At 32.7% G+C, this 21,914-nt stretch overlaps 2 protein-coding genes and 1 long non-coding RNA gene across 5 annotated transcripts; 2 read left to right on the top strand and 1 right to left on the bottom strand.

Annotated features, from left to right (window-relative positions):
- Nucleotides 1–6: 6 nt before the first annotated feature.
- LOC131620480 (TPR repeat-containing thioredoxin TTL2-like) lies at nt 7–1,484 on the top strand. Of its 2 annotated transcripts, none has more exons than XM_058891576.1 (4): nt 7–287; nt 473–739; nt 863–1,031; nt 1,139–1,484. In XM_058891576.1, the coding sequence occupies exons 2-4, from the start codon at nt 706–708 to the stop codon at nt 1,212–1,214; spliced, it is 279 nt and encodes a 92-aa protein (XP_058747559.1). In that variant the 5' UTR covers nt 7–287; nt 473–705; the 3' UTR covers nt 1,215–1,484. The 2 variants fall into 2 exon arrangements, with proteins under 2 accessions (XP_058747559.1, XP_058747550.1); XM_058891567.1 differs by having other exon boundaries at nt 858–1,031; nt 1,139–1,460.
- Nucleotides 1,485–2,428: 944 nt separating this feature from the next.
- LOC131620472 (uncharacterized) lies at nt 2,429–4,691 on the top strand. The gene is made up of 5 exons (XR_009289131.1): nt 2,429–2,938; nt 3,361–3,470; nt 3,648–3,738; nt 4,014–4,155; nt 4,349–4,691. It is a non-coding gene; the product is annotated as an uncharacterized LOC131620472 (long non-coding RNA).
- A 7,547-nt stretch (nt 4,692–12,238) lies between these two features.
- On the bottom strand, nt 12,239–15,368 carry LOC131620463 (sulfite exporter TauE/SafE family protein 4-like). 2 transcript variants are annotated; one of them, XR_009289130.1, is made up of 13 exons: nt 15,035–15,368; nt 14,797–14,956; nt 14,467–14,667; nt 14,312–14,373; nt 14,174–14,228; nt 14,036–14,091; nt 13,870–13,956; nt 13,724–13,774; nt 13,357–13,596; nt 13,063–13,156; nt 12,826–12,966; nt 12,548–12,732; nt 12,239–12,409 (listed from the first exon to the last, which is right to left on the bottom strand). XR_009289130.1 is itself a non-coding variant. In XM_058891543.1 (12 exons), exons 1-12 carry the CDS (start codon nt 15,191–15,193, stop codon nt 12,653–12,655), a joined length of 1,386 nt encoding a protein of 461 aa, XP_058747526.1. In that variant the 5' UTR covers nt 15,194–15,368; the 3' UTR covers nt 12,239–12,652. The 2 variants fall into 2 exon arrangements, 1 of the variants encoding a protein (XP_058747526.1); XM_058891543.1 differs by having other exon boundaries at nt 12,239–12,732.
- Nucleotides 15,369–21,914: the final 6,546 nt, after the last annotated feature.

Here is a 21,914-nt window from a genome sequence, read left to right as displayed (position 1 = left end):
ATTTACGATCTTTTGGTTAAGATAAACATGTGTGAACGAGTATTTTCGTTTAGAAGGGTTGATTAGTCTCTAAATTACTATCTTTGTGAAATTTGTTACATTGTATTTGCAGCTCTGTCTGGTGATATGAGCAAACTTCTCTTGGCAGCAAAGAAGATAAGAAGAGCAACATGTACATAATTTTGATTTTGTTTATGCTTTGAATTTCAGATGGCGATTCGTTTCAATTTGGGTTTCTCCGATTAAGCTAACGGTTCTCCAATTTGGAGGAACCATTGGAGTTTAAGGTTTAGCTTCTGTTTAATTTTCATTCAAGCTGTGCTCCGTGTTGCAACTCTAGAAGGATTTGGGTTTTTAGTAATAATAATCAATATTAACTATTTACCAAACTAATTCTTTTCACTCTGTATTGAATTGTTTATAATCACGATTGTTATTTGTTGATGATGTTGTTGTCGTTGATGATTGGTAGGAAATGGCGACTCCAATTGAGCTTCCAAACAGGATAAGAGCGGAAGGGAAGCATTATTATTCCATGTGGCATATGCTATTTGAGATCGACACTAAATATGTGCCGTTTAAGCCGATTGGTCGGGGAGCGTATGGGATTGTATGTTCTTCTCTTCTTAGATCTGGAACCAGAACCAGGAGGGCGACCTCTTCCTATCTTTGAATCCAATGGCAATGATGAAGAATTATTGAGGAATGACGAATCGAATGGTATATCCAATTGTTCTAGGTATGATAAGAGATTTTCATTGGACCTATTAATTGCAGTTATGGCCATTTTAGTTTTTTAATTTTTGACTCTCTATTTTGATCTGTTGGAAATTGAATGTACAACTCTTTATGTGTAGAGCAGAAGCCCTTTTGAAACTTCATCAAATTGATGATGCAGAATTAATTTTGTCACATGCTCCGAAATCGGATCCACAAATTAATCATTCACCTTTTGAAGCAATATATTTTGGGATGTTTGCTGAAGCTTATTCCTTCTATGTCAGAACACAGATTCAGATCGCATTCGGAAGGTGAGTTTAGACACGATACTATAAGTATTACTAACCTTCATTGGAAAATTCTAAGGTGTCAATGGTTTATGTTGCAGTGTGAATAATCAATTATTGGTGTATTGCAGGTTTGAGAATGCGGTTACATCTGTAGAGAAGGCAAATCATATTGATCTCCAAAATATTGAAATTGCTGGAAAATGATTTTATATTTTTTTCTTTTGCATTTAAACGTGTGCAAACCATGATTTAAATATGTACAAGGCATGTTTTTACCAGTTACTTTTATGTCATGTTTTTCTTATGTACTCAACATTTATTGTTTAGGGTTGTTGAATCTGATGAAGTTTCTGTTTGGTTTTGCAGTTTTGTAACGAGTATGTTGTTCCAAGGTATATAATGGGTATTGTTAAGAAAGTCACTGCTGGAAAATGATTTTATATTTTTTTCTTTTGCATTTAAACGTGTGCAAACCATGATTTAAATATGTACAAGGCATGTTTTTACCAGTTACTTTTATGTCATGTTTTTCTTATGTACTCAACATTTATTGTTTAGGGTTATTGAATCTGATGAAGTTTCTGTTTGGTTTTGCAGTTTTGTAACGAGTATGTTGTTCCAAGGTATATAATGGGTATTGTTAAGAAAGTCACTGCACAGGATATAGTTTGTTCATAGGTCCTTAATCTTTTTAATCCTTCTCATCTGTGCATGCTTTTGATTTTTCCCAGGGTTCAAGAGGGAACTTTATGTTGTTTTTTTAAGAAACATCATTTGACAGAAAAATGGTGGAAAAGGATAGTTAGCCTTGAAATGCACTCAATTCTTCCTATTTATTTCACTCAATTCTTCCTACTTTGGGGGATATTTACTGTTAGTTTGATTTTGTGTAGGTGTGAAGGTGCATGTGTAAAGTTATATAGATTTGGTTTCTTCATTTGTAGAGAAATTGGTGAAAGAGCAAGCATCGGTGAAGACTCATCTTGATATTACGGTATGAATATGATATGATTCTAATCTGTGATTGGGCGTGTGTTTTACGATGTTGAATGCTTGAATGGTCAAAGGAACATATTTATATGATTAACCTTCCGGCCTTCTTAGCCATATTTATCATCTTCCTTCAGGTATACCATATTTGCCACTCATATGGAGAATATATCGGAATTAGCAACAATCTATCCTAACGTGAAAATTCATCACTTTCATGTTGAATTAAAAAACAACCATTTGGAGTTCAAGGTGGTATCTCTAATTCTCTATCCTTTTCCTCTTGCATCAGATTACTATCTTCAAACTAATATTTTTCTTTAATTTGTTTCAACTTAAGGAAGGACCAAAGCATATCCCCCATTATGGGCTTCTCTTAGCAGAAGAGGCAGGATTACCAAGTTCAGTTATTGAGACAGCCAGAATGATCACAGGTTGTTGCAAATTCTTTGGGCCTCATTTGCCTTAAGTTCTATGACTCTTGGATTTTATATGCCATTATTTAAAACATTTGTTTTATACGGTTGATGTAATTATATTAGGAGCATTAGAATCAGGAGATTTTTCATGAGATCGACACCCATCAAACCTGGATTTACGAACATGATCGTCCCCGACGCAAAACTCGACAACATATTAAAATGATGAAAACTGTAGATAACCCGGTAAAACATTGCAGAACAAGAATTTTGTAAAAACTAATTTCGAGGAACAAAGAGGGCTTTCGTGGAAATTCGCTGCTGCAAATCAGAATCACGACGCTGGAACTATGTCGATGCCACCATCGAAAGATAAGTGTTTCTCATCCATTACTTTAAATTATCGAAAGACTACTTTTGAATTGGGTTATGCATGACAGGTTTTACACGGTTTTGGTGAAGTTGTAACTTTTGTAAAGACTGCCATAGATTGCAGGGGGATGTATAATTAATAATTAGGTAACTATGTTCATACTTATTTCATAAGAAAGTTATGGTTACTATGTCAGACTTATTGCACATGTAGGTTATTATTCTCAAGCTTTCTGTAATCATGCATGCATATGTTTAATTTTTTAGTGTTTAATCAACAATTTTTCTTTGATTTGTTTTGTTTAGTGTTTGTTTATTTATAAAATTATCATTACAGTCTTTGAAATGATTATTACACTCTTTGAAATGATTATTACACACTATTCATGTGTAAATCCTAATTTAACTTATATGCGTAGGAGAGATGTTTATGATTTGCACCAGTGTTCTCGGTAAATTTTGCAGTCATGGATTGTTATATACATTAAGTGACAGATTATGTTGAAGAATTGGTGAATATATAGAATTGGTAAAAATATGGCTGTTAATGTTTCATTGTTACATTACAGGCCTTCTGTTTGCTGTTCTGATAACTGAAGTGTTGACTGATTCAATTAAAGACGTTGTTGGCAGGCCACGGCCCGACTTCTTTTGGCGTTGCTTTCCTGATGGAATACAGGTAATAGGAATTATGCAAGTATCATATCATTTGTTGTCATTAATTAACTTGATTGGTTTGTGTTTTTTTCTTATTGTTTATTGTTGTCATTGTCTTGATAGTTTTGTTTATGATGAGGATGCGAGCTTATGTTTTGAGGAAAGTGGTCATTAACCCTTTGTTTGATTAAACTTATAGGTGTATGATGCATTGGGAGGTGTGATTTTTCATGGAAAGTTTAGTGATATAAAAGAAGTACATAAGAGTTTCCCAAGCGGTCATACATCATGTGAGCAATTATTTTCCTATCTTTAGTCAGTCAATGCATGATTGGATTGATAGCGAGTTTAGCAGTATCAATGTGCCGCTGATTTTGGAAAAAGCTACATTTTAAAGCTTCGACAAACTCACACTGCTACTATGATTTCGTCAAACTCAGCGTGATTCCAAACATACACTCCATTGTCTCTATAAGTGCTCGAGTTAGTTAGTTTGAGCAATTGGAATCAGCATTGACAGGTACTTATCTAATCAGATAAATTTTTTTGGCTGGGTCCTTTGCAGGTCTTGGTTTTCTCTCCTTGAATTGATGCTCATTATGATTCAGCCCCATCTGCATAATTTGAAGGACCTTCTTTGGTGCCAACTTGGATCCTTGGACTGGTCGTCATCTTTGTTCTTCTGAAACCTCTTTGCAATTGGTCTGGTAAGCTCACATACACAAACATAGAAGGTTGTATAGGTTTAAATCTAAAATGCAGTTACGGTTGACATTATAGTTTCTTCATAATGTGAACGTGTACAGATGAATGCAACTACGTTGGTTTGCATACTGCAATTTAGAACCATGGTAATCGGCAAAAATCAATATAACAATGTCAGTATCATCATATGTACAGGTTTATTCTCAAGTTGCTTCCGAGATAATAGAGAAGAAATTGGCTGATGTGAAGCAAGGGATGTCTCACGCTTATTAGAATTATCTGGAACGTCTCGCGCTTATTTGTAATAATCTATAGTGTGTCTATTGTTTAATATGATATCTCTTCATTTTGTTAAACCAGCTGTATCTAATTTTCCTTCATGTGAGTGGAATTAACATTTTATTCAAAGAGTATTCAATTATGAGTCACTGTTTTCCGCTGCAATGTTGTTAACTTCCAGGCAAAAGCATGGTTTTTGAATCAATTTAGGGAGCTGCTTTGGAATTACTTGGAAGTGGTTTATGTAGAGGGATTTGGAAGGGTGAGGATTAAGGTGGTTATAGTTGGTTATAATTCTGTTGGTTCTGTTAAGGGGATTGACAATTCAGTATAATCATTTCAACTTTGTCTGGATGTTGAACATTTTTGTTTTACATAATAGTTAATAGTAAGTTTTTATTGTAAAACTTATGAAGCACACAAGGTTGGGATTTCTTTAAGCAAATCATTTTCTTAAAGGATTTAAATAATTTTTTATTTGGATAATTATGTAACCTTTTCAATTGCTCATAACCCATTTGCATGAAATTTTCATCTATCTCACCCACCATGTAGTTTGGTTTGATGTTTATCCATTGGACTTTACTATCATGTTTGTATAGTAGCGATATTAATTGATTGAATGTTGTTTTATATTAGTTTTATTAGAAAAACTTAACTAATATGAATTTAAATTTTATTTTATTATAAAAATCTTATCATGAACCGTAGGAGACTCAATCATTTTAGTCGATTTATAAATAATTATTTAAGAAATTCAAAAAAACTTTAGTTGAAGTATTATAGAGTATCAATAGTTTTTCATTAAAAGAATAAAATATATTTAATAATTATTTCAGACTAATTAGTTCAATTATAGGCAGAGATCGAATATAAAAAACATTTTCATATAATTAGATCAATTTTCTATTTGAAGAAAATGATGTTACTGATCAAATGATTGAGTATTAACGGAAACATGAAAATGATCAAAATATTTAATTTTAAAGGGAACAATAACAACACCCACAAAATATTGAATATTAACGGGAATATAAAGTTACTGATAAAAATATTGAATATTAACGGGAGCACGAAGTTAGTGATCAAAATTTTGAATATTAAAATAACAATTTTATTATTCTTTTATTTAAAACCAATTATTTTTCAATGGAACCTTAATATTTAAGAAATATTGCATCCTTAATTGTATTATTCAATCTAAAACAATATTTACTTATTTTCTTAATTACTTTTTATTTTCAATATTCAATTTTTTAATATTAGTATTTTTATAATTTTACTCATTTTAAGCAAAATTTAGTCTTTTACTAATACCTTTTAGGCCTATTAATCCTACTCTATTAACTGAAGGAATAAAATTAGGTTACCGACTCTCTTTTGGACATGGAGCTTACCATCTTAGGCCCAAACTATTATATCACTTTATTAACTTATTTATTTTAACCTAACCCTGGGCCCAAACTGTTCAAAAAATATTTTTCTTTTACAAACATATTTTATTATTATATTAACCTATCCTCTCAAAATTTAATTTTCCCTATCATCTTTAATTTTCCTCAACCACAATGCGCAAACACGACGGGTACCCGTGCGAACGCACGGGTAAGACACTAGTTAATTATGTTTATGTAACTTGTGACAATTAAGAACTTCATTTTATTGGGGCTTTTAACGAGTGTTTGGACTCTCTAAAGATTTTAAATAAAAAAATACATATTTTTTAAAAATAAATATTTTAATTTTCAATACTATAAGTATTCCTAAAAAATATATATTTTTATGATTTATAAAAATTAACTATTTCAAAAGTATTTAAAAAAATTTTAATTCTTAAGCTTTTTCAAAAAATATTAAGGATTTTCTATATTTAAAAAAAAGATCACTTTTTAAAATTCTCCCTTCCTCTTTCCTCAAAACTCAAACAATCTTGTAGAGTTTTTTTTTTAATTTTTTTTTATTACTAGTTAGAATGTATATATATTTTATACATGATTTCATACTAACACTTTACCACATTTTATTGAGCTATAGTGAGAAATTTTATTAACATATAATCAATAAGTTCAAATCCAAATAGTACTACCACCACCAATGTCTACATGTGTAGACATGGGACATTTTTCCTATACTCTAAGCACCATTAAGGAACAAAAATCCAAATTTCCAACATCACAACAATGGACATATTTCCAAAACAAAAAACCATAAAGTACCTTAATGTCCACACAAGGAATAATCTCTATCAATACAAAATTTCAATTCATTGAACTTTTTTAATAAATCCAAATAGACAAGAATAGACAAAGACTATGACTGATATTTTTTTTCTTTTTTTTCTCTTCTTATCTTTTGGTTGGAGGCCATTATCATGAAACCTGTTTGTGGTAATCATATCCCAACAGCTCTGCACCACATTGTTGCCAAACTAGAAAATTGGTGGAAATGAGAAAAATATCATGAGCTTTTTATTTCTTAATTCATTTGTAAGGTCCATGTTAGAACAAAAGTATATTGAACAACATATACTATTTTTCAGTTTGGGACCACTTATTTTTTAAGAATATCTCAGGTATCTTTATTTTAGGAACATTCAAATATGCTGAAAATATTAATTTACTCCCACGTAAGAGTGGCAAAATTGGCTGCTCGCCCCGTCCGTCTTGTCTTATGTCCTCCAAAAAACAAGCAGGGCGGGCATGCCAGCGAAATAAAATAGGTATAAAAGTCATGCCCGTCCCGCCAAGATGACGGATTGGCGGGCGGCGAATTTACCCTCCTATTTTTATTTATATTTATATTTTTTTAATAGATTAATAATTTTTTTTTTTACCTTTTAATTAAACTTTCACTTATTTTTTAAAATAGTTTTTTATAAAAACAACTTTTTAACAAATTTACTTAAAAAACTATTACATATACTTATAAATAACTATATAAAATAAACCATCAAGAATTACAAATATTAGAATTAACTAAAAAAGAGCGAGTTTTAGAGAAGGGGCAGGCTTTGGTGGGGCGGATATGGTGGGCGGTGGGTTTTGGCGGGGCGGGCCTAAAATCTCAATCCAACCCACTATTTTTTGGCGGATACGCAGGCCGGCCCGACAGGCCACGACCCATTTTACCACCCCTACTCCCACGGGTCTCGTCTTATTTATTAGAGATAATTTATTCTTTAAATTTATTAAATAATTAATATATCTGAATTATTATTAAATCTAATACATTGATTGAATAAATTTTAAAATAATATATTTTCTATTAATAGAGCTGGAGGGAGGAATGACGAATCCCCCTCCAACATAAAGTCTCATCATCTCATTCTCCCAATAAAAAAACAAATAAAAAAATGGCACATCACAATAATGTATTTGTATGCCACTAGAATGCTAAACCACAATTATTTTTACATGTGAGAAGAAAAACTAAAGTGTTAGGTAGTAGTTGAGTTGATGAGCTAAGAGAAATAAGAAAAAGTTTTAAGTATGATATCCAAAATTTAAACTTGAAAACTAACATTGCCACTATCTTTCTAATCTTTATTGATTACAAAAAATTATATAGAGATATAGATGTCCATGTTGGATTGTTGGTCAACCGAGGTTAACCAATATATGCGAACCCTTTGATTTGTTATTCCTATGTTACTCTTTTAAATAAATGTTCTAAAATTTTATGAGATACATTATTTTAAACAATTTTTTTTTACAATAATCTATAATATTTAGGACAATATTTCATTTTCAAAATACAATTTATTTTGTGTAATTTTATGTGCTTAGAATTAAAGAAGTGGTGAAAATAGAAGGATATATTATTTAAATCAGTGTTAATTTCATTAAAAGTATTAATTTAAAGTGGCAATAACTTATCTTTTATATAGAAGAGTACAAATTTAAACATAATTTCAATTAATTTCATTTAGGGGGTGTTAAAAACCAAACCAACCCAATGAAAAAATGCAAATCAAACTAAACCAAAACCACACAAGACCGCATTTGGTTCGGATTTGTTTGAGTCATCTTTTAACAAAATTGTACGGTTTGGTTCGATTTGCGGTTTGTATTTTGTAAACCGAACTAAACCCAATGAAACCACATTATGTTACAACCTAACTTTTACTTAACTCACATCCAACCCAAACTTAAACCTTTTATACCTTAACCTTATGATTACAAACAATTTTCTTATCCTTACACATATGATTTCAGTCCCAATTTTCTCAAATCTCTAATATCATTATCGCGCCTTATTTGTCACATACATCTTCCATCTTCCGTCTTCTTCTCTAATCTCTACTCTCTTATATTCTTTCTTTTTCACCTTCTCATTTTTATGCAAATGTTCTGTATTTCAGTTTCGTTTTTATCGCACATCTTCTTCTCTAATCTCTCAACTCTTTTGTTTTTTCTTTTTCATCTTCACTAATCTCTCGTCTCTTCTATTTTTTTGTTTCATTATAATAATTTTTATATTGTTTTATATTATTATTTTATGTTTATTATTCCACTTTTGTCTAATTTAATTTTTACATATTAAATGGAAAGTTGTTGTTAAAATATGACGATTTTTGTTGTTATTTGATAGTAATGTCTAAATACAAAGATAGGTTGTCTTCTATATGTCTATGTATGGCTCAATAAAATATTTGTAAAAAACCGAACCAAACCGCATTGGTTTGGTTTGGTTCGATTTTTTTTCTGAAAGCCAACCGAATTGAACCAAACCGCACGATTTTTTTTCTTGCGGTTCGAATGATTTTTTCGTCAAAACCGCCCAAATCGTACCGCGAACACCATTAATTTCATTTGCTTTGTGGCGGTTAGTGCCCCCAAACCTACATGCTTGCATCTGCTAGTGATAATAACTAATCCTTAACACTAGAGCTTATTTATTCATAATATTAACAAAAGATATTCACAGAATTATAGAAATAACACATAAATAAGATATGAAGAACTTCAAACTTCGTTGAACTATACTCCTTGTCGCTCCTAATGTGTTTGTTTGATTCACTCAATAGTTTTTTTTGTCAATATCTAAGATAATATGATAAAATAGAATTTCCTTATTAAATAGTTGTAAATGAGTATACAAGCTCGTGTTCAGGCATTTCAACACCTTTTGTCAATCCTTAACACTAGAGCTTATTTATTCATAATATTAACAAAAGATATTTACAGAATTATAGAAATAACACATAAATAAGATATGAAGAACTTCAAACTTCGTTGAACTATACTCCTTGTCGCTCCTAATGTGTTTGATTCACTCAATAGTTTTTTTTGTCAATATCTAAGATAATCTGATAAAATAGAATTTACTTATTAAATAGTTGTAAATGAGTATACAAGCTCGTGTTCAGACATTTCAACGCCTTTTGTCAGATGTTGTTTTTACCTGCATACGCCTAGGTAGATGTTTGGATGCTACATTGATTTGTACACGTCTGTATTAGGTTTGGGCCTCTAGATGCTTTACCAGAGTGTGCTGGGAATATGAATGCTTGGAGACTGCTTGAATTATTGTCCTTAGGTTCCCCATACGCATATTATAGCTTGCATACATATATGACCTGAGATGAATTTTGCTTGTGTACACCTTCTTGGGTGTTCAGATATTTGGCTCTATTTAGGGGTGGCAAAACGGGCCTCCCGCCCCACTCTGCCTTATGCCTGCCAAAAAAAGAATGGGACGGACATGCCCGACAAGTCGAGATGGGCCTCAAAATCAAGCCCGCCCCGCCAAAATGGTGGATTGGCGGGCTTTTCTGCCTATTTTTTTAATTTTTAATAGACTAATAAACTTTTTTTTACATTTCAATTGAAATTTTCACTTATTTTTTAGAACAACTTTTTAAAAAACATCTTTTTAACAAATTTTACTTAAAAAATGTCCATATATTCACAATTAAATGTATAAATTAAACCATTAAGAATTAAAATTACTAGAATTAACTAAAAAAAGGCGGACTTAAGGCGGGAAAGGCTGAATGAATAGGCGAGGCGGACTTTGACAAGCATTGGCGAACGACGAGTTTTGGTAGGGCGGGTTTTGGTGAGCGGCGGGTCCAAAATTCCAATCCAACCCGCCACTTTATGGCCGGTGCGTGGGCCTGTCTAACGGTCCACGACCCGTTTTAGACGTGTTTGGACACAATTCTTTTCTCTCTTCTAGTTCTTTTCTTGATTTCTAAGACCTACAAACATATTAAACATTTCCAAACCGATTATTACAAGGAAAATTTCATTAAATCATGTAAGACCTAATTTGTGATTTTTTTAAAAAATCTACTTAATTAACTATTTAAAGCAATAAATAATTATGAAAGCGAACAAATATGTTGATATAAATTAATAAAAATAATGACTAATCAGTAATATCAAAATATATTTTCCTTCTTTTCGTGTTTTTAAAATATATTTCAAAAACCTCCACCTTGACTTAAAAAATAGTGATATTAATTTATCCACCAACCATCTTTTGTAACTCTTCATGTTAGAAAATGTGTCTGATTGGATTGAAGACTGTAATTGTTGTACACAAACTATCTTTGATTTCAATTTTCAAATAATGTGGAACTTTTTAGTGTACTAGAATAATATCTCTCTACTCAGGCCTAAAGGGATAGAAGGTCTGACCCTCAAGCATGCTTGTAGGTTTGGCCACCATAGTAGATGTCAAATTATATGAGAGATACATATCTAATTCACATATTTGAGGTGAATGAGGATCTAGCGACGAACTATGATACATTCTTCTGCTACGAATTGATGGTGGGGTGTACTTTCAGAAACTTCGGTGCTGAAATCAATGATGATTATAAGTGTGGAGTTTTAAATGATTAAAAATGAGTTAAAGACCTTCCATTAACATTAGGGCAATGCTAACGAGTGCCCCATCGACATTGGTTAAGAGTTTGAAATGATATATTTTGTTTAGTAAATATTTTTATTAAATATAATGAAAATTAAAATAATTGACTATTATAAGAAATAAAAGATATGATTTTTTTAAAACACTTGTATTCAATATATTGCAAGTTTAAATAAATAATTTATTTTTAGAATATTTTTTATATTTGGAAATCCTTAACCAATAACTCGAGGCACTCGTTTGCATGAGCCTTAACATTATATTGTCTAAGTTAATAAATTTAGGAAATTTCTTTATTCTTTAATGAATAAATTTTATATTTAATTCTATATAATTCAAAATTTACTTATGAAATTATATTTTTTTTTAATTTATATAAGTTAGTAAAATAATTTTTAACTTTAAAATCGTTTAGGAAATTACCACTCTCCTCAAAAAGGGTGTTTTCGGAAATGCATCTCCGAAAACACATTTTTTCGTGTTTTCGAAAGTGCATTTTCGAAATAAGACAAATTTTGAAAAAAAAAAGTTTCGGAAATGCATTTCCGAAGTTAGGAGTATTTTGGATTTTTTGCTAAACATGAGGGTGGATAAAGAAATTATTATATATTTTGTGTTTATGTGTTTGTGAATAATATGTGAACATTAATATCAAATTTTACTTGTACCTATATTGGAATTATATGTACATATGCAAACTAAATTTGTGTAAATTTAAATAAATTGAGTTTGCGCATGTATCACATGATTTCAATTATTTATTCTATTGCTATAGGTGAGGAAACTTATAGGCGAGGAAATTTATTAACATGTCGACATCTATAGTACTCTAAGCATCACTAAGAAACAAAAATCCAAGTTTCCAACATACACATAAGGGACATTTTTCCGAAACAAAACAAAAGAAAAAAACATAAAGTACATTAATTTCGACAGAATGAATAATCTGTATCAATACAAAAATTTCAATTCATTCAACTTGTTGGCAAAATCCAACAGACAAGACAGAGATTATGACAATAATATTTCCTTTTGTTTCTTTTGGTTGAAGACACCATCATCATGAAATCTGTTTGTGGTAATCAGATCCCAACACTTCTGCACCATATATATTGTAACCAAACTATAAATTTAGAGGAAATGAGAAAAGTATATTCTATGGTATCCATAATTAAACCCTGAAAACTAACATAGGCACTAACTTTTTCTAATCTTTGTTGATTACAAAAAAATTACCTAGAGATTCATATACACATTCATGTTGGTCAACAGACATTAACCAACATCAAAGAACCCTTTGATTTTCCTTTTGTTTGCTATTCCTACTTTGCTCTAAACCACTTAAGAGGTACAAAATCCTAAGAATCCCATGAATTCATTGTTCTGTATCATTTGAATACTCTTCTCAGTGCCAACAATACCTGAAATAGAAAAATGTATTACATCAATATTAGCATTTGTGCAAAAATCTTTGTACATAGATTAGAAATTGAGGTTGGTTTTCGATTATTTACCCATGGTGAGAGCGCTAGCGAAAATAACAGCGGAGAGGATGAATACAATGAGTGAGGCTCTCCCGAGAAATGCAACTAATTTTCTTACAAAGAATTGTCCCCAGAAGCCGGCCAAAACGGACACTGCGATGAGATATAATGCTGCATAAAAATACAATGAAGTTGACAAAAGTTGTTACATTTGTATTGATAAGATATTGAAAATGGATCAAAGGTTGAAGAGTTGATGAAATGTACCGTAAGGAATAGGGAACCTCTTGAGAATGTAGAATTCAAAAACAGACAAAGATGATGAAAACATCATCACAAATGTTGCTGTTGCACTAGCAACCTACAATTTAAATCATCAAAACATCTGTTAGAAGTCAAGTTTCTTATACATCAACGCTAGTGTTGCGCGAATTCTGTTACACAATAACGCTATGGCGACACTACAGCACAATGTGACAATATATTTTGTACTAACTTGTGTAATTGATAACACAGGTCAAAACATTGGGATGCATAATTGAATGAGATCACATAATGTACCTGGGGGATGACACCAATCTCGAGTAAAAGAGGCCCCAAAATAAATCCTCCTCCAGAACCAAGTAGGCCTCCAACAATTCCGCCTACAATACCACAAATAGCACAAAACGCAAGTGATGTAACACTCCATTCTATCGAAGCCTCGCATATGTATTCTAAGCTCCCTGTGCCCTTCCTCTTTTTGTGATCCTTGTACAACTTGACTGCTTCAAAGCCGAATACCAAAAGTGCAATTGGAAACTGAAACAGAAAAAAGACACAAGCATTGCCAATTAGCCAAAGTCTAACCACATTGCATATACAGCTTTACGATGAGACCAAGGCTGTTACTATGATTCATCAATGAGTTGAGGATATGTGATCGAACCTGCAAGCCGAATAGCACCCAATACCATACGCTACAGACCTCTACATGATTCTGCAAATCAACAATGAATTGCTTATTGTAAAAAATGAAGAAGACAAAACTTAATAGACCTGTGCGAGTGAGCGAGCGAGTGAGAGGAAACTTGCCTTGATGATTTGAATTAGGAGGAAAGAAATCCACACAGCCAACAGCACTAGAATCCTCTTCCATTTAAGGTTAAAACAGAGAATTTGCTGGATTTCATACAAGAAAAACTTAGTTCCTCTTGAAAACAGCAAAATGAAAAATTTTCTCATATGCAAGAAAACATACCATAGTTGATTTCTGTTCTTTAGGAATCAATGGCTCATATCTCGGGTCGATTAGAACTGCAAAATTTCAGGAAAACCGAGTCACTAGCACAATCCATTCAAAACAATAATAAAGCATATGACTTGTAAATTTGTATACCTGCTTCATATTCTCCATGAGAATTAACCAAAGCAGCTTGCTTAGCAGTTTCATTCTACAAAATAAATATAAAACTTGAGTTGACAGTTATTGAATTATAATAAGAATATACATTCATTAAGTCAATTTTATTTTTACCTTAAGAATAGTCTCAACCCTCCACATTTGAATTCCTTTGAAGAACGACCTTGAAGAAGTTCCTGTACAAAAACAAAATCAATGAATGGATAAATAAAACAGTGTTCTCTTCTGGCTCAAGAATTGATTCATAGATAAAAGAAAGAGACACAAACCTATGAAGAGAATGATAATGAGGACAGTAATAAGCCAGAAAGGGAAAACAACACTGAGAGTAACACCAAGAGTAATCCCAAGCATAAGCATAGGCTGAAACAAAAGAGCCAAATCATAGTCTAATATCGGCACCTCTTTCGTCGGATGAGCCACTCTCAAATTATACCAAACCGAAGACGCAGACGCCCCCATTATCATACCTAAACCAATTCCACAACAATTCAAACTCATGAGTCTCAAAAATTCTAGAGTAACTGTATGCAAGTGTTAATGTAAACCCTAGACTAGAGTATCCACTATGATATGAAAACATTGTGGTTTGTTATTACATTTAGAAAGAGCAGCAGCGGATTTGGCATCGAACCCGAGAAGAAGATTAAGCATGGGAACAAAAATGCCGCCACCACCAACACCACCAACGGTTCCACATGCTGAACCAAAGAAACTGATAACCGTGGCCAAAGCAAGTTTCCAACTCGGTTTCAATTCCTATACATATAAAACACAAATAATCAAGATTGACGCACGTGAAATATTAGATGAAGAAAAAAGGCTAGAAATATTTACCGGCCAAATTCTATCTGGTCCAGAACCATAACGGATAGAGGTTGATGATAATGATACTGATGAGAATGGAGTTTGGTTATTATGCATGAGAAATAGTGACGAGAGAAGAGCGATAGAGAAAGATGATAGTATATAAACGATGAAGGTTTTTGAGGACATTGTTAGGGTGAGAATGAGAAACAGAAGAACAAGACACGGTTGTTTGTGTTGTGTTTGTGTTTGGGATATTGTGAGTGTGTTGCAGAGGGAATGAAATAACGTAGAATTCAAAAGAGGATTAATGATAATAATTCAATTTGTGCGTTTGAGGTCAAAAGTATTATTGACTCGATGTTATATACTCAATCAAAATTTTCCATATTTATGCTCTCTATTTTTTCTCTTTCCTCTATGTTATAGTATCTCGTAAAATTAGGCATATCTTTTAAAATTTTGTTAATTACATAACAGATTAATGAATTTTTATTAATGAATTTTTATTAATATATTTTTATTAGATAACAGTGTAATTTTCTTAAAATATCAAATAATTAAATTTATATAATCAAAATTTTGATAATAAAAGAAAAGAAAAAAAATGGGAAAATGGAAAATACATTGACCCATTCAATTTTATAAATTTGAGAAGTAAATAATTAAATATGATTCTTTTATTAGATAGTTTTTGAAGAATATTCTTATGAAATATTAATGGTTTATCCAGAGTTCAAAGTTTGCTTTACATCGATTAAAGCATTTGTGACTGGGAAGAAATTTGTGAAGAAGATGAAATCCTTGAAGAAGGGATCGATTCAAGCTGGTGAAAACTTGATTACATGCATGAGCATCAGAGGTTGGATAGATGAATAAGTCTGCTGGGTGTTGATTCTAGGTGTTTTTGTTTTGCCCCTGTATTAGGGCGTATCTTGTTTTGGTTTTGTAATTACTTGCTAGCCTTTAAGAGTTAGTACCAATAATTGTCATGATGCTCTAGCATCGTGTACAACAATTTGTTCTCTAAATCGTTGTGGTTTCTTTACTCAGGATTGACCGTTTATGTGCTAACTGTAACACCCCATTTTCAAATAGTTTATTTTAATCGATTTATCTATGAATAATTTGTGATTTTGTGTATTTTATTTGATTGATGGGCCATGGTAGTTAAATTATTATATGAAGTAGGGATGTGTGTGAATTTGAGGTAGGAGCGTTGAGGGGGAGTAGAAGTTAGTTGGAATAAATTAGAGTTATTTATAATTATTTTGATATTTAAATAATAGGAGTTTATTTAATTTAATTAAGTGAATATACTAGAATAATAAAATAATAAGAAAATAAGAGTGTGTAGAGAAATTGAGGGCAAGTTTGGAATTAAGGAAAATATGGAGGGTGGGAAGGGAATATCCTAATTAGGGAATTATGTTTTTCTTTTATTAAGAAGAAGAGTGTAGAATGATGAGAATCGGAAGTACGTGTTTTGGTGAAAAAGTGAAAAGAGGCAAAAGAGAGAAAAATGGCTTAGAGCTTTGGGAAGGAGAAACTCATCAACAAACCATAATTTTCATTGTTGGGAATTGAGGTAAGGTGGAATGTGCTTCTCTAATGGGTGTTAAAACACGAGGGGTAGATTGAAGGACCCTTAACCTCCTTAGGATTGTGTGTTCTAATTCTAATTCTGAATTTTGATGCCATGATTGTTGTTGTTGGATGATTTTGTGAAGTAATTTGTGTGCTCCCCGTTGTTGCAACTTTGAAGCTCTTGAGAATAATATATTATGTATAAAAACCATGGATTAAGGTGTTCTTTTGATGCAATTAGATGTTATAAAGGACTATATAACATGTATGTAATGTTTTGGACTAATTATGGATGTCTGAGATGTGAGATTAGAGTGCAGAATCGCACTCTGTGTAGAAAGACAAATATGCGTTTGGTAGATCAATAATGGCCGTCATGCGTTTTAAGGCGCTGACAGGTAGGCCGTCGGGGAATCTGGTTGCACATAGTGAGTAAGATGTCCGCTAGTGACGATTTGGTGTTTTGAGGTTGATGACATGCATCATGTTCGTGACGCCCAAGGCATCATGCACACAGAATGAGCATAATGAGCTCTATTGCGAGGATTTGAGTTTTGATTATGTATTTCTTGTTGTCGAATACTGATTTGAGGTGTTGCTAGGTACTGTTAGGGGCTATATTTATGAGTCTTGATGATTAAACTTGGTTTAATCAATTTTTTATTTTATTTTAATGGTGTTATTGATGATGTTGTTAAATGATGTTGTCGTATTATGATGGAGATGCTTATATATTATGGCTAATGGTTAATTAAGCATGAATTATTTGATGTGGTGTTGTTTATAATGATGTTTCATGTTTTTATATATGTACATGTTATGTTTATGGTGATTATGTTGTTGGTGGCATACACATCCAAATGAGGGGCCAATGTGTATGTATTGTCGTTGCATGCTGAGAGTCATGCATTCATGTTGTAGAAACTTCGATTCTTTTTTGTGAGCCTCGATCCTATGATGATGGATTGGGTGCGAGTAGCTGGTTCTAGTGGAAATCAGTGAAGCGTTGCCTATGGTGATGGTCGCTATTTTGGTGTGCTCTGGTTCCAAGAGGGAATGTGATCCTATGGGGATCAAGGAGAGAGATGAACTTGAGTGTTCATGATTGGTACCACATGCATGTTGATTCGGTGTTTAGTACATTTGCATAAGTGTCACATTGTATCAATTGTTGTTGATGTGGCGTTGGATGAGAATACTTAATATGTGATGTTGATTTCATAAATGTGTGTATTTGTTGTTATGTGATATTCTGCTTCCGCTTGCTTTCACCATTAATTATTGAAGTGTATTCCCACCCCTTTGCTTTAATATTGTCCGCCATGAACAACTTGCAGATACTCAGAAGTAGCATTTGCTGAAGTAAGTGGAAGATAGCTCTTGAAGTGACTTTCGTTAGTTTGTCATTTTACTAGTAGGGTCTTGCTCTGATCATGTAACATCGGGCTGGGAACGCTGCTTTCACTTGTTTTGTTTTGTTTTGTTGAAGTTAACTATTTATGTGTTTGTTGAGGTTTCAAAGTTGTTAAGAGTTGAATAATACAACTCCTTGTTTATGTTATAAAATTGAAGTTTATGAGACTAAATGTCATAAATTGAAATGTTTTATTCGATTTTTTGATGTTGATTCCACTATGATGATACTCTAAGTGAAGGTGAGTATGCAATGACAGGTTTTAAATGTGCTGATTTAACCCTGAGTGGTTTGCATTTATAATTAAATTCTAGATAAATTGAGTGTGGGATTTAGGGTGTTACACTGACATACTAACATCCATATTGACTCTTGACTGATTCTTCTGGATGTTTATTTGCCAAATTGTGGCAAAAAGGGGAGTAATAGTATTAGGGATAGTATGATTCTCACTAATCTAACATACTGACTTGTTTTGTGCTGTGACTGATGATAACGTTGAAGTCTGTAGCTGTTTCTAAAGAGATATGAGACATGACATGGTTAGAACTATCTGATACAACATGTAATAACTGGTTTTCTGTGGAAAGCACACATGCTGTAACATCTGGCCTAAATCTGCGTGTGTTGGCCTTGTTGTGTGCTAGTAGTAGCTTCAAATATTTGACTACTAACTACTAACTGATGTGTGTTCATGCATGACTAACTCCTCTTGAATGATTGCAAGACTGATTGTGTTGGAGCTTAATAATGATAGTGTTGCATTCTCATGTGTGTGTAACTACCTCATGACCCCTGACATGCAAACTCATGCGTGTGTAACTACCTCATGATTTTCTGTCAGTGATAAAAATTTCTGCTGACTTCTGTTGCTCTTGATATGCTCTGATGATTTGAATTTTGTTGCTACTGATGTGTGTTATGAGTATGGTTTGTCTGGTACTCAACTGTGTTTTATGCTTGGAGAGTTGTTTTGCCGAAATTTATCAAAGGGGGAGATTGAAGTTCCTTTTAGGATTGACTTCATTATGCAAAATAACATGGAGTTTGTTCAAGCTGGTTCTGGTATAGATGAACACATGTGAAACCTGATGTTCCAACATGTGTGCTACAACATCTTGTCTTTTACAATAGACAAATGTTATTGCAGTTATGGTTTTTAGGTATTCTATCCAAGATTCACTCTACAAATAATATCTACAGATTCAAGCTAAAAATTTTATTTGGATGTATTGGTGCAACATGTTGAATACGATGCTTCAACATGTCTACAGTGCAACATCTAGCCTTGACAACATGTCATATGGATGTTTCTTGGTGCACAATTCTGGTTAGAATTTGATCAGATTTGTTGCATTTATTTTAGCAAAGGTTTAGTTGATTTATTTGACAGTTGGAGACGTTCAAATCAGATTTAAAAGAGATTTAAATTTGAATTAGAAACAAAGCTTATCTTATTGTTGGATATATTTTAGAATTAGAAACAAATCATATCTAACGAACTATGCTATTTTCTAGAGGCAATCAAATCAGATATCCAAAGGAGAAAATCCCATAAGACATTACTATATAATCAGACTCAAGTCTCATTCTTGAGACATGGATTTTGTGCACAAAGAATAGTTTATTTATGTTAGGGTTTGAGTCTTTGTAACTTGTATTTCATGTTAATGCCATAATAAGGGTTAGAGTTAAATATTTGTGTGCACCCTTCTATGTTTCAGTAATTTGGCATAGCTGTTGGTTTGTCTTAGTTGTTTTGTAATTTTAACAATAAATAGAGTTGTTATTAAAGTTGATCAATAGGGGTTAGTGATTAAGAGAAAGTGAGAAGGGATCTCATATTTAGTAGGAGTCCTAAATTGAAGTTCATTGGGAAATGTTAGGAAGAGGCATTGAACAACAAGAGATTGTTGTTCATAGAAGACTAAGTGTACTAAGCTACTAATAGTGAATTTTCTTTCTTGGGTAGAGTGCCCTCCAGACGTAGGTGTGGTTTCACTGAATTGGGTTACCAATATCTGGTGTTCTTTACTACTTTACATTGACTCTGCATTATTATCCATCTGTGTGCTAAACTTGGTTTAACTTGTTGGGCTACTTGTTCTAACATTGTGTACGACATATGTCCCATCAGGAAAAAAATTCATAACCATTCAATTATATAAAGGATACGCATAAAGAATCTCATGTAACCAATTTCAAATTAAAATTTCATTCACTCTTCTCCTTCTCACACTGACTTGAGCCTTGGAGTGCTACCCTTGCTGGCTAGCCTCTCCTCCTCCACATCTTAAGCTCAGGTCCACCATTGTCCACTGTAATCATCAATTATACGATCAATTTCGATTCCATCACAAATGTATCATACCAAATTGTGTAGATTTATCACTGTTCACTGTCAATAATTCTTGGCTTGATGCCTTTCTCATTATTATTTCTTGTATATATAGAGGTTACAGGGTTATACCGGTACTTACACTAAATAATTACATTTAATGAGAACAAATCAATTTATGATTTGTTTCCCTTATTCTAGGAACAAACCCTTATTCTAGGAACAAATCAATTCTTATTCACACACCCTATCAAATTGATGCTGCTTGTCAATGAGTATTAATTTGCTAAAAAGAAACTAATGGCGTGGACGCGAAAAAGCCTTGGTAAGAATATCTGCAATCTGCAACTGAGTACTGACACGAGGAAGTGATATTATCCGGTTATCATAAGTGTCATGGATCGAGTGACAATCAACTTCAATATGTTTGGTATGTTCATGAAAAACAAGATTCAGAATAATTTGGATGGAACTTTTATTGTCAGCATAAAGTGAAGTTGACTCTAATTGAGGAAATCCAAGTTCAGCCAAAAGACCACGAAGCCAAATTATTTCAGAACAAGCAGCAGACATGGCATAATACTCAGATTCAGTAGAAGATTTAGAGACTCTCTCTTGTTTCTTACTTTTCCATGAGATTAATGAAGAGCCAAGAAACATACACCAACCAGTGACATATCATCGAGTATCAAGACACCCTTCCTAGTCGACATCACTACAAGCACTCAATAAACCACGATGAGAGCTTCCCTTCAAGTAACAAATTATACGAAGAACTGCTGCCAAGTGAAGGTGGCCAGGAGAGTGCATGAATTGACTTACTTGTTGAATAGAAAACAATATGTCAGGGCGAGTCATAGTCAAGTAATTAAGGCTACCCACGAGTCATAGTCAAGTAATTAAGGCTACCCACGAGGCATCATGATGATATTTAACATTAACCTCTAGAGGAGTATCCACTGAATTAGCCGATTGGAGACCAGCCATATAAATTAGATCTGTGGCATAATTGTGTTGATGGAGGAATATACCCTTGGATGTAGAGTGAAGCTCAAGACCAATAAAATAATGCAAATTACCAAGATCTTTCATATGAAACGATGCTTGTAACTGTTGTTTAAGGCTTTGAATTGAAGCATTATCAGAACCAGTAACAATCATATCATCAACATACAAAAGAAGTAGGACAATTCCAGTAGACGTTCAATGAATAAATAGAGAAGAAACATACTGACTCTGAGTAAAGTAGAACCCAAGTAGAGTGGAGCGGAATTTTTCATACCATGCTCAAGGCGCTTGTTTCAAACCATATAAGGAGCATTTGAGCTTGCACACACCCTTAGATGACGAGAATAAGCCTTAAGGAGGAGTTATATAGATATCTTGTGTCAGATCACCATGAAGAAATGCATTTTTCACATCCATTTGATGAAGAGACCGCCCATTAGAAGCTGCTATAGAGAGTAGCGTACAAACAAATGTCATTTTGGAAACTAGTGCAAATTTCTCATCATAACCAATTCCATATTCCTACTTATTTCCTAAGGCAACCAATCGAGCCTTGAAATGGT

This window comes from Vicia villosa, linkage group LG1 (genome assembly GCF_029867415.1).
Source record: "Vicia villosa cultivar HV-30 ecotype Madison, WI linkage group LG1, Vvil1.0, whole genome shotgun sequence".
Lineage (NCBI taxonomy): Eukaryota > Viridiplantae > Streptophyta > Magnoliopsida > Fabales > Fabaceae > Vicia > Vicia villosa.
Note: the sequence above shows the minus strand (reverse complement) of the source record. Positions and strands in the feature narration are given on the sequence as shown.